Here is a 13005-nt window from a genome sequence, read left to right as displayed (position 1 = left end):
ATAGGAGGCTCGGATTTGATCCTTGGGTTGGGGAGATCCCCTGGAGAAGGAAATGGCAACCCACTCCAGTATTCTTGCCTGGGAAATCCCATGGACAGAGGAGCCTGGTAGGCTACAGTCCATGGGGTCGCAGAAGAGTCAGACCTGACTGAGCAACTGAGCACAAGCATCCCATCATTCACACATATGAACAGAGTGCCAAAATGTGCCAGACACTGATGCATGGGCAAGAAAACAAAGATTCCTGCTCCCATGCTATTTACATTCTAGACAGCAATAAGCCATCATCCACCAGAATTCTGGATGAAATATATCTTTCCTCTAGGGTCTCAGTCATCATTTTGGTTGGTGTCGCTTTGATACTGTTTCTTGTTTGCTTTGAGGGAGCTGAATATGAGTGACGAAAACTGCTTGTTCTCTTGGCAACGTCAGGTTTACAGATTTAGTCATTTTTTAACTAGTGTGGTATCTAGTCACCCTACAATGAGTTGTATTTGAAACCATTGCTCCAAATCTTCTGTTGAAAGTGAAAGTGTTAGTCATTCAGTTGAGTCCAAGTCTTTGCCACCCCAAGGACTGTAGCCCGAAAGGCTCCTCTGTCCGTGGGATTCACCAGGCAAGAATACTAACAGGGGCGGGTTGCCATTTCCTTCTCCAGGGGATCCTCCTGACCCAGGGATCGAACCCGGGTCTCCTGCATTGCAGGCAGATTCTTTATCATCTGAGCCACCAGCGACGCCCACGATCTTCTGTTAGGAGCACTGAAATGCTCCTATATCTGAAATCATTTTGATATAAAACATCTGACTTTGCTGGTTATTGTTTCTACAAGTGGCCTTTTTGCTTGCAGACTTTGTGAGTTTCGACTGGGTTTATATTCCTTGGAGCTTGATCTGTGAAATGTTTTTGAAGCTTGAGTTAAAGTTACTTTCCTCTGAAGAGGATTTGTGTTTGTTGTACTCGGTACATGAGTCCTGTCAACCCGAAACTACTTGAAATTCTCTCTTGGGGATTTTCAAACCACACAGGGCCTGAAATCTGTTTGAAGGCCATCTCCTGGTTATGACTGTTCGGGGGAGATTATTTTTCTCCTTGGCACTGAAAAAGGAAGCCTTCTTGTCCATTCTGTGTAATCCCTCTTGTTCCCATCCGTGCGGATTAGAGCCCTGCTTTGAGATCAAGCTTTACGTAAGGGTCTCCTAGTGGGTCCCAACATGGACAGGGTGCCGCTGTCCTTCTGTCTCGACCTGCACAGCATTGCATCAACGCTCCACGTCGCCGGGGTTCGCCTCCTGGGAGAACCTGGCTTCAGCCTCATTTACTCCCAGGACCCCTGCCTCCACTGTGCGTTTGGTCTGCACAGACTCCTGCTGTCTTATCAGTTCTGTGATAATTCTGGTAGTTTCTTAAATCCTTCTTTTATCCTTCGTTTTAGTTGACTTTAGTGGAGGGCAGTCCAAGATGTCTGGGTGTAGAACCGTATACAGTTAATCAGTGTTCTGTGAAGGCCGAGGGTCACCATCTGGTCTGGCACAGATGCCACATCCACCATCCAGCTGCTTGGCCCAAGGAGGATGTGGACAGGCCCCATCGTCTTCCACTTTGCCTCACCCAGGCTGGAGACATGGTCTCTGCTTCACCAGGGAAACTGGGAATTCTTATGCAGCAATCACAATCTTCAAAGATAAAAATAAAGTAAGACATCAGTTTTCTGCAAGCTTTCTCACAGTCCTGTGGTGTGGTCAAGGCAGAGAATGCCCAGAACCACAGACTGGCTCCTAACCTAGAATTTTAGTTGCTCTAATACCAGGTTCCAGGCCATGGTCCCAGGGAAGGGGTGGTGGGGGTGCAGAGTGGATGAGCCCTTATGGCTGTGTGGGGAGCCTTCTGCTGGATAATTTGTCTATCAAAATTGTAGCTATTGAAAGTGAGTATGGAATCCTAGACATGTTGGCAGGTTGAAAAGAATTATTTTCATCATTTGTAGAATCTAAAACTTAAGCACGTGTGTCAGATACATGGAATATTTTTTAAAATTATTTATTTATTTATTTTAATTGGAGGGTAATTGCAACATTGTGGTGGTTTTTGCCATCCCTCACATGAATCGACCATAGGTATACGTGTGTCCCCTCCACTGGAACCCCCGCCCCCACTTCCCTCCCCACCATATTCCTCCAGGTTGTCGCAGGGCACTGGCTTTGGTGCCCTGTGTCATACGTCAAGCGCTCACTGGCTATCTGTTTCAGTATTGAATGGGTAATGTATGGGTAATGTATGGGTAAATGTTCAGTAATGTATGGGTAATATATGGGTAATGTATGGGTAAATGTTCAGTAATGTATGGGTGACGTCGGGTGACGCATGGGTGACGTACGGGTGACGCACGGGTGACGCACCGGTGATGCGCGGGTAATGTATGGGTAAATGTTCAGTAATGTATGTGTTCAGTGCTCTTCTCTCAAGTCATCCCACCCTCTCCTTCTCCCTCCGAGTCCAAAAGTCTCTTCTTTGTGTCTGCCTGCATGGGAACGTTATGCTGCCATGGAAAGGAGGGAAATTCTGACACATGCTGCAGCTCGGATGAACCATGAAGACATTGTGCCGAGTGAGAGAAGCCAGACGCAGCAGGACAGCGTTGCACAGTCCCACTTCCATGAGGTTCCTACGTTTGTCAGATTCGCAGAGACAGAAGATACAATGGTGGCTGCCCGTGGCCAATGCGGGGAGGGGTGGAGAATTCATGTTTAATGGCTACGGAGTTTCAGCTTTGGGTGCTGAAACAATTCTGGAGATGGTTGGTGGTGATAGTGATGCAACATCACATCGTGAATGTGTTTGATGCCGCAGAAGTATGCACTTGAAGGTTAAGATGGTAAAATTTATGTTATGTATGCGTGCATGCGTCCTCAGTCACTTCAGTTGTATCTGACCTGACTCTTTGCAACCCTGTGGACTGTAGCCTACCAGGCTTCTCTGTCCATGGGGATTCTCCAGGCAAGAATGCTGGAGTGGGCTGCCATGCCCTCCTCCAGGGGGTCTTCTCGACCCAGGGATCAAACCCACATCTCCTGTGTCTCCTGCACTGCCAGCGCATTCTTTACCTGCTGAGCCACCAGGGAAGCCCCATGTTATGTACATTTTACCACAATTGGAAAGAAAGCTTGAGATCACACACCCGCAACATTGGGGGGATCATGCAGGTGTGGTTACGAAACCTCATTACGTGGGTTCTCAGAACGGTGACCAGGGGTAGTCCCTTTCTCCAGGTTGGACAGACTCAGGCCTGTGGGACCCCTGGAAGTGTCTACACTTATTGAGACTTGAAGGTGTGGGCAGGGCTGTGTTCTGCTGGCTTTGTAGACCGGGAGTCACTTACTTTGGCATTTTTAACGAAGATTTAAAGCTTAGGGAATTTGCCAGTTGGCCTGGTCTTAAGGCCCCACTGAAGCAGTGTGTACTTTTTTTTTTTTGCTTAAATACAGAACAATAGCAGACGGCACAAAAGCTCTCCCAGGGCTGTTTTTCCCTTGAAGTAACACAAAGGAAGACGGATGCAGGGAAAAACACCCACATGGAATCAAATACCGCAGAAAACACATTTCACACTGCATGATATTACCACAGAAGAAAATGGAGACGGGTTAAAACCATGTGAAGTGCAGAAAGGTCAGGAGTAAGGGCGCTCGAGCTATTTTTAGCGTCAATGATGCTATAAATCTTGTTTTCCAGTGACACTCTGGAGAATCAAATTATTTGCCATTCTCTGCATTTGCCATACTAACTGTTGTGTGTGATGGAATCAGAGTGGGCCCAGCTGAGGGCTGCTGACCTCAGGGGGAGAGGCCTCCTTTGGGGTCAGCTGGGCAGTGCCAGCCCACTGATAGCATCTGGGTATCTGGTCCTTGTAGTGACATACTGGAGCCACAGGTGTGCTTTTCAGCATTTCACCAGGGCAATTGGTACAGTGGAAGTTTTTGAACCAAAAGATCCCCTGGAGGAGGGCATGGCAACCCACTCCAGTACTCTTGCCTGGAGAATCCCATGGACAGAGGAGCCTGGAGGGCTACAGTCATGGGTTTGCAAAGAGTCAGACATGACTGACAGGACTGAGCATGCACGCACACGGCTGGTACCATTTTTGCAGAATGTGCTGCCTGGAGAAGTGTGTGGTCCCAGGCTGGCCACTAGGGGTGTCTCCACTGCTCTGGACATGTGGTCAGTGGTGGTCTCTGCTTCCCTCCCTTCTGCTGAGTCCTCGGGACACATGGAATCAGGTATTAGCCTGGCCTCTTCCTTCTGAACCTGGCTCCCTGACGAGGCTCAGAATCTCTCAGGGACCCGGGACTGTGTATTTTAGTGGCTCTCCAGCTAGTTCCACTGCCAAGGGAGATCTGGGAATCACAGCTTTCATCAGTGGTAATGAATAAAGAGCTTAAATGGGAAGCCAATGAGTGGTTGGTGGGGCGGGAGCGGTTGGGAGTAGAGGGTGGTTACTGGGGCGGAGGCAGCCCGTGTGCTCCTGGCACAGCTCAGGTCTCAGCCCTGACATCCATCTCCTTGGCCGCCTCACCTGCCTGGAAGTGTATTAGTCGCTTCAGTCATGTCTGACTCTTGGCAACACCATGGTCTGTAGCCTGCCAGGCTCCTCTGTCTGTGGGATTCTCCAGGCTACAATACTGGAGTGGGTTGCCATTTCCTTCTCCAGGAGATCTTCTAGACCCAGGGCTCAAACTCAGGTCTCCTGCATTGCAGGCAGATTCTTTACCGTCTGAAACACACAGCCAAGCAGGTCCCAGGGCCACCTGGTGAGCTCCTCCGGCAGGTGGAGATCTCAGCATCAGAGGAGGCGGTCACCTGCTCCGGGAATAAGTGCTGCGAAGGTGGGCAGGGGGCCCAGGGACCGGAGAAGCTGATGGCAGAATAAAGAGGCTTGGTGTTCCAGGGACACTTGACTTTGTACTCAGTCACCAGCCAGGAGCCTGCCTCCCAGAATATCCCTTGTCACGATCATCTTGATGACCTTGGGCCGCCAGGTAGAGGTCACGGGTATGTTCGCTTCGTTCCTCGGAGGCCCACAGGAAGGTGTGCGATCACTGTGGGAATTGCTCCATACAAAAGGGATTAAACGAGAGAACTTTCTGGACCAGTTTGGCTCTGAGGGTTGTTCTCCTACACAGCTGAGCTTCGCAAGGGCTGGCCCGAAAAACCCATCAGCCTCCCTGGCCCTGGGAGGGGCCCGGCAGCCCCGAGCCTTCCCAGCTTCTCATTCGAGAACAGCTACAGGCACCGTCTCACCGTTTCACACGGAGCCACATCTCCTGACACTTCTACAGCCTGTGACCATCGCTCCAGCCTTCAGTGGCAACTATGTCACGAGCCTTGGCTCTGCACCTTCCTAACATGTCTTAGGGAGTGCCTTCAATTGACTTAAATTCAACTTTATCTTCAGTAGATGGACCCTCCTGATTTTGCTCCATGAACCACCATGGAAGAACCTTGGGACAATACCAGAGACCAAGGAAAATGGATTTATTAAATGTGGCTGAAAGCCAGAGAAATGTGAAAACTCTTACAGCCAGGGGACTTCAGAACCTGTCAGTTAACCGGTGGTACAGCTAAGCCCAGAAACGCTGTGCGTTGAGGGCCCTCTGGACTCCGACACAGATTGCAAAATGTGGTGATGATTCAGAGTTACTTGGCATCCATAGAAGGTTCTCTGGCAGCAACTGAGATGGGCAGCCCCAGAGGACCATCTCCAGGAACCAGTTGAGAGCAAGTGGCTGTGCAGGGGTCAGTGGCCATTGGACTCCAGGTGCTGAGGAAGGCTGAGCAGGAGGAAGAGAGACTCTAGAGGACTGTCCCAGGAGCTCAGCTAGGAGGTGGGAGCAAGAGAGGCAGTTTTCCTGATATTTATGCCTGCTCAAGTGTTCTGCAGGCCGAGAGGAGATGCGGTCACCTATGACAAAATGGGCATGCTTTGAAAACAGCTGAGAACCCAGAACACTAGTAGCTCATCTTTCCAATTTTGGGTGAAAACAAGAGAAAGATCCACAGCCACCAGCTACTGGGGAAAAAAAAAAAAAAAGCTACCTGTAAAACTGTAAAAAGAAGAAAGGAACAGATTTGGTTGCTTCATTTCTTCTTTAACGATCACGTGGCTTTAAACATCATCTGAAATGTGCATTAGGCTCCTTCAGTGATCCACCAACGGTGTCAAGGTAACTGCCTTGCTTTGTTTGCGAGAAATCTTTGCTAATCTTGTTGGTGTTGATTTTTGTTGATCCTCGTTGATACCCATCTGTAAGTGTTTACTTGTTTGAAATTTTTCTGAGTTCAAATGATGTAACTGGAGTTTTAAATGCTCACCATTGATTTTTTTTTTTTAAGAGGAAAAATGCCCTCTAAATCTTTTAATGGAAGTCAATAGAAAATATCTCTGGGGCATGTATGGGTAGAGAGGAACAATTTGCTTCTTTGATGATATTGAAATGTTCACAGTGTTCTGGATCATGTTTAAATGAAGTTAAGTGAATTTCAGCTCAATTTAAAACATAATAGTCTGATCTGAGGGCTGTCATTCTGTGTCGCTCTTGAACACATAGAATTAATGAGTAGAAGGCCCAGGGCTTGGAGAGACAGGTATTTTGGCTTAACAGGAAGAATGTTCTAGTAAGTTCAACTAACAGGATCTAGCAGAGGCTGCCAGAGAGAGTAGTGCGTCCTGTTTCCATGGAGATGGACGGCACTGTCTGGGATGCTGTGGGTGGCATTCAGGCTCCAGAGCAGGGGTTCCCCCCTAGCAGTGGTTCTGGGTGCCTGGGAATCACCCCTTGGGGAAGGGGTGGTAGAGTCAGGCAGGGCCCAGCCCCAGAGGGCAATTAATGTTAATACCATTGGTCTGAGGCACAACCTGGGGTCCCAGACCAAGAGGCCCTTGTGTCCGCCTGCTTTTGGTAGAGGCGGGTGACACTTAGCATCCCTCCCACCACTCATGCCCAGCAATCTTCATACACCTGCAGCTTCATACCATGGGGTGCTGCTTAGAAATACAGAACCTCAGCCCCACCCAGACCCTCCTGCTCAGAATTGCACTTTAACAAGATCTCCGGTGATGTGGGTGTCCATGGGCATCTGAGAAGCACTGCCACAGACCTTGATTTATAAAGCATTTTGGACTGCTTTTTCTTGTTTTTGATTTATTTTAATTTTATTTTTTTATAAGATGGATTTCAAGTTTATTTATTTATTTATTTACTTTACAATATTGTATTGGTTTTGCCATACATCAACATGAATCCGCCACAGGTATACATGTGTTCCCCATCCTGAACCCCCCTCCCTCCTCCCTCCTCCCTCCCCGTACCATCCCTCTGGGTCGTCCCAGTGCACCAGCCCCAAGCATCCTGTATCCTGCATTGAAAATGGACTGGCGATTAATTTCTTATATGATATTATACATGTTTCAATGCCATTCTCCCAAATCATCCCTCCCTCTCCCTCTCCCAGAGTCCAAAAGACTGTTCTAGACATCTGTGTCTCTTTTGCTGTCTCGCATACAGGGTTATCGTTACCATCTTTCTAAATTCCATATATATGTGTTAGTATACTGTATTGATTGTTTTTCTTTCTGGCTTACTTCACTCTGTGTAATCGGCTCCAGTTTCATCCACCTCATTAGAACTGATTCCAATGTACTCTTTTTAATGGCTGAGTAATACTCCATTGTGTACATGTACCACAGCTTTCTTATCCATTCATCTGCTGATGGACATCTAGGTTGCTTCCATGACCTGGGTATTATAAACACTGTTTCTAATTAATTTATTTTCTGAGCCAAGCTGTGGGTCATGTGAGATCTTGGTTCCCAGACCAGGGATCGAACCTGTGCCCCTGAAGTGGAAGCTTGGAGTCTTAACTGCTGAATCACCAGGGAAGTCCCTGCTTTTTTATCATTTTATCTTGTGAAGGCGGCGCTCGTGGTAAAGAACCTGCCTGCCACTGCAGGAGACATAAGAGACGTGGGTTCAGTCCCCTGGAGGGGGGCATGGCAACCCACTCCAGTATTCTTGCCTGAAGAATCCTTTGCGACCCCATGAACTGCCAGGCTCATCTGTCCGTGGGATTTCCCAGGTAAGAGTATTGGAGTATTCTAGGGTTAGGAGAGGGTTGCCATTTCCTCCTCCAGGAGATCTTCCGAACTCAGGGATCAAACTCACTCCTCCTGCTTGGCAGGCAGCTTACTTACCATTGAGCCCCCAGGGAAGCCCCTTGCTATTTTACCTCTTTGATATTATTAATACATTTCAGACAGACAGGTTAATTTTGTTCAGTCCTAGTCCAGACCGAGACCCGCTGGGTCCAGATATGGTCCTCAGTGACGGGGTGATGCCAGACCGCTGGCACACTCTGTCACAGGTGGCACAGATGGGATCCCAGGGGCAGACTGGGCTCACGGCCTCGTCCTTGCCGCTGACAGCATCGACGCCCGAGAGACCGGAGGGCAGGTCTCCGAGCTACGTCTGACTTACCGGCAGAGAGCCGCAGACCTGAGCTTCAGGCACCCCGCCGTCCCAGAGTCTTAAGGATTTATATGCACAGGTAAAAGCAGAGCAGACGAGCACGAATTGCCCTGGCGATCACCGTGGCACAGTCATGGACAGAGAATGCTCTGTTGTAGCCAGGCTCTCCCCATCCTATCTCTGTGTCACCTGTCTGGACACCTGGGCAGGCAATTCACACGCAGTAGAGTACATGGGCAAAATTAATATCCTCAAGTAATCAGAAGGCCACATTTTTTTCCTACTTTAAACTTTTTATTTTTCTTTTGGGGTATAACTGATTAACAACATTGTGATAGTTTCAGGTAAACGGTGAAGGGACCCAGCCATACATATACATGTATCCATTCTCCCACAAACTCCCCTCCCATCCTAGCTGCCATATAACACTGACCAGAATTCCATGTGCTCTACAGGAGGACCTTGTGAAGACCACATTTTTAAAAGTTAAAGTGTAGTTGACTTGAAATGTTGATCACGTCAGTTTGTTGTTGTTTGGTCCCTAAGTCATGTCTGACTCTTTGTGACCCCATGGACTGAGCATGCCAGGCTTCCCTGTCCTTCACCGTATCCCAGAGTTTGCTCAAACTCGTGTCCATTGAGTCAGTGATGTCATCCAACCATCTCATCCTCTGGTCACCCACTTCTTCTGCTCTCAGTCTTTCCCAGCATCAGAGTCTTTTCCAGTGAGTTTGCTCTTTGCATCCGGTGAGCAAAGTATTGGAGCTTCAGCTTCAGCATCAGTCCTTCCAGTGAATATTCAGGGTTGATTTCCTTTAGGGTTGACTGGTTTGATCTCCTTGTAGTCCACAGTTTTATTTACACACACACACTTTTTTATATTCTTCTCCGTTATGGTTTATCACAGAATATTGAATAGAGTCCCCTGTGCTGTACAGTAGGACCTTGTTTTTTGTCCATTTTATGTGTAATAATTTGCATCTGCTAATCTTGAGCTCCCAATCTGTCCCTCCCCTACCCCCACTGCCCCCTTGGCAGCCACAGTCTGTTTCTGTTTCATAGATAAGTTTATTTGTGTCATATTTCAGATTACACATAGAAATGATTATCTTATCTGTCTTTGACTTACTTAGTATGATCTCTGGGGCCATCTATGTCGCTGCATATAGCATTATTTCTCTCTCTTTATGGCTGAATAATATTCCACTTTGTGTGTGTGTGTAGGGGGTGGAGTGTTGGCCAAAAGGTTCACTCAAGAAAACCCACATCATCTGTATACACCACATCTCCTTTATTCGTCTGTCAGTGGATATTTAGGTTGTTTCCATGGAGAAGACCACATTTTATACAGTATTCTATTACAAAGTTATTTCTTATTCCACCAAAGGAAGAAACCACAGTTGGAAAGAAAAGCAGGTTGCCTGAGGTCATCCAGCCTGTCAGGGATGGAGCCAACCCCAGAGTCCACAGAAGCCTCTTGGTTCCACGTCCCCACTGATTGAGGCCCTCCCACACCAAGCAGTCTTCCTGTGTGGCCCTGGAGGGTGGCACGCAGCCCTCAGCATTTTGTGGTTTGTGGGACGCAGAGGGGCAGCCCCTGGTTCCATGGGAACCGCCCCCTCTCCAGACTCCTCGCTGCTCATCCTTCCCACTCTCCAGGTCCCCCTAAAACAGGCAGGCACTTGAGAGAGCTTGACCCTGGTTCTGGATTCCAAGCCAGCTCTGGCTATAGTCCCATAGGGCATCTTTCAGGATGCGTGCTTTTGAGTAAAGAGAAGTCGTTCAGTCTTGTCCGACTCTTTGTGACCCCCAGGACTGTAGCCCACCAGGCTCCTGTGTCCATGGGATTTTCCAGGCAAGAGTACTGGAGTGGGGTGCCATTTCCTTCTGCAGGGGATCTTCCTGACCCAGGGATTGAACCCAGGTCTCCTGCATTGCAAGCAGACTACTCTACCATCTGAGCCACCAGGGAAGCTTTTGAGTAAAACCATGATTTTTTCAGGCTTCCTTGGTGACTCAGTGGTAAAGAATCCACCTTCCAATGCAGGAGACTCAAGAGACACGAGTTCTATCCCTGGGTCGGGAAGATTCCCTGGAGTAGGAGATGGAAGCCTGCTCCGATATTCTTGCCTGGAGAATGCCATGGCCAGAGGAGCCTGGCAGGCTACAGTCCGTGTGTTACCAGAAGGTGTGTGGGGGTCAGCTGCTCGCTGCCCAAAAGCCAATTAACAGGCCAGGTTGATGGATAGGAAATTTGCTTTATTTTCAGATGCTGACCCTGGAGGGGAGGGGTGGCAGATGCCTGTCCAAAGGCCAAATTGCCCCCACTGCTGGCAACCAGTCGGGCAGGAGATTTTATAGACAGAGGTGGGGATGGGGGGAGCTACATGCAGAAAGAGCACAGTCAGCTCTGACAGTCAGCTCCAGACTGGTCATCGGTGGTTTGACCAGTGCCATCTTAGCTGTTTCAAGTACAGTTAATCTTCAGTTCCAGTCCATTTGTTCCCATTGCTTTGAGGTCATTTCTCCGAATTGTGGCAGCCTGTGTCGTGGGTACAGTCTGGTGATCATGCGGTTAATTTCTCCCACCTGGGGTTTCAGTCTCTGTAGAACAGCTCACGGGATATGGCTGAGAATATTATCTATAGCCCTTGAGAAGGAACTGAAGCCCTTGAGAAGTCAAGGAACTCCTTGACTGTGCTTAATGACCACATTATGATTATTTGGTCTCCTTTTACTGTTTTTCTTTGTATGTTCTCATTTCTCTGATTAAACTTATTATTTGACTAAAGTTTTCCACAGACAAAAGGCAGGCTGGGAACATGCGGTGGGGGCATGGTGGCTTCGACTCTAGGTGGATTCCCTAGGGTCCTGCTCCATTTCACACGGGGTTGCAAAGAGTTGGACCCAACTGAGCACGCGCGCGCGCGCATCCCCCCACACACAATATTTTTCAGTATTTTAACGTTTCCATGAGTCTCTTCTTCCAATTCAGTTCCTTCCTCTCTAAATCCTTGTCACGCTCTCGCCTTCTCCCTGTGAGCATATGAGGGCACTTAGGAGCTTATCAGAAAGCAGACAGTACCTCTGGAAGACAGAACATTCCTTCATTGCCTTGGCTGCATCTGTTTTTCTGCAGCCAAGATAAGAGACGACAGAAAGAGGAAAGCAGGTGCTTTGTGCAGCTCGTCAGAATCCTACCTCTGATATGGACGTGTTCCTCCTGCCCCTGGGATTCTTGGTCCCACGGCGCTATAGACCCTCCAGTGGTGCCTCCTTATCGTGTTGCCATGCAACACTTATGAGCATGTGGCTGCAGGCACACACACACACACACACACACAGCCACACATTGTTAAAATCGTAGCTGAGAAAAGCCTTGTTGTTGTTAATTTTTCATGGCCTCAAAATGTTAGCATGTGCAGGGCTAGGAACAGACTGCTCAGTGTGAGCTGGCCTGTCATTCTGACGTAGACATGAACTTGACTTCCACTCTGGAACACAGGAGTAAACAGTTGAAATCATGTGAAGGAAGAAAAAATTTTGAATGAGTAATTCAGTAAGTATAGGTAAAAAAGAGACCATATTTTAGAACAAACAGTTCAGAAAGATTTATTTTTTTATAGTTGTATATATTAATACTTATATTTGTTGTCCAGTCAGTCAGTCGTGCCCGACTCTTTGGGACCCCACGGACCGCAGTACACCAGGCTCCTCTGTCCTCCTCTATCTCCTGGAAAGAAAAAGTGTTAGTCACTCAGTCGCGTCCAACTCTGCGATCCCATGGACTGTAGCCTGCCAGGCTCCTTTGTCCATGGAATTCTTCCAGCAAGGATACTGGAGTGGTTAGCCATTCCTTTCTCCAGGGGATCTTCCCAACCCAGAAACTGAACCCAGGTCTTCTTCGGAGTTTGCTGAAATTCGTGTCCTTTGAGTCAGGGATGCTGTCCATCCATCCCATCCTCTGCCACCCCCTTTTCCATAATGAACTGGATTTTACCCAATGAAAAATGGCCTAAGATCTTGACTCTTCCATTCTGAAAGACAGCAGGAAGAGGTTACTATAAATATGCATTGCTTCTCCCTCTGAAAACAATGAGCTAGCTTTTTAATATTTTCACGTAAACTCGACCATCTCCTTTTGTTTCATTTGTTGGTTGGTGTCCTTTTCTCTCAAACAAGCTTGTGAAAATGAAATGTATTTCTGTTTATAACATTCCCAAATCTGAGTGTAGCCTTGGAATGATGATTTTGTTCTGTTCTAAAGAATCTGATAGCTTTTTTCATGGACTCGAGAATTTAGCATATTCTAAGGACTGAAGGCTTCATGACCCAGGTAAAGATAAGAATACAGCACCAGCATGGAAAAAGAATTTGAAAACGTTTATACATATATATGTATATATATAACTGAATCACTTGGCCATAACACCTGAAACTAATACAATGTTGCAAATCAACCATACTCCAAATAAAAATTTTT

The 13005-nt window shown here is 47.7% G+C and overlaps 1 protein-coding gene across 1 annotated transcript in view; it reads left to right on the top strand.

The window, feature by feature from the left end:
- The first annotated feature begins 1214 nt into the window (after positions 1-1214).
- Positions 1215-13005, top strand: part of NPAS2 (neuronal PAS domain protein 2) — a 152658-nt gene continuing 140867 nt past the window's right edge. Inside the window, exons 1-2 of the mRNA XM_068967324.1 lie at positions 1215-1344; positions 8419-8560. Coding sequence (XP_068823425.1) covers positions 1215-1344; positions 8419-8560 — 272 coding nt within the window. The remainder of the gene's footprint in view (positions 1345-8418; positions 8561-13005) is intronic.

The sequence above is a fragment of the Capricornis sumatraensis genome, chromosome 1, assembly GCF_032405125.1.
Source record: "Capricornis sumatraensis isolate serow.1 chromosome 1, serow.2, whole genome shotgun sequence".
Classification (NCBI taxonomy): domain Eukaryota; kingdom Metazoa; phylum Chordata; class Mammalia; order Artiodactyla; family Bovidae; genus Capricornis; species Capricornis sumatraensis.
Note: the sequence above shows the minus strand (reverse complement) of the source record. Positions and strands in the feature narration are given on the sequence as shown.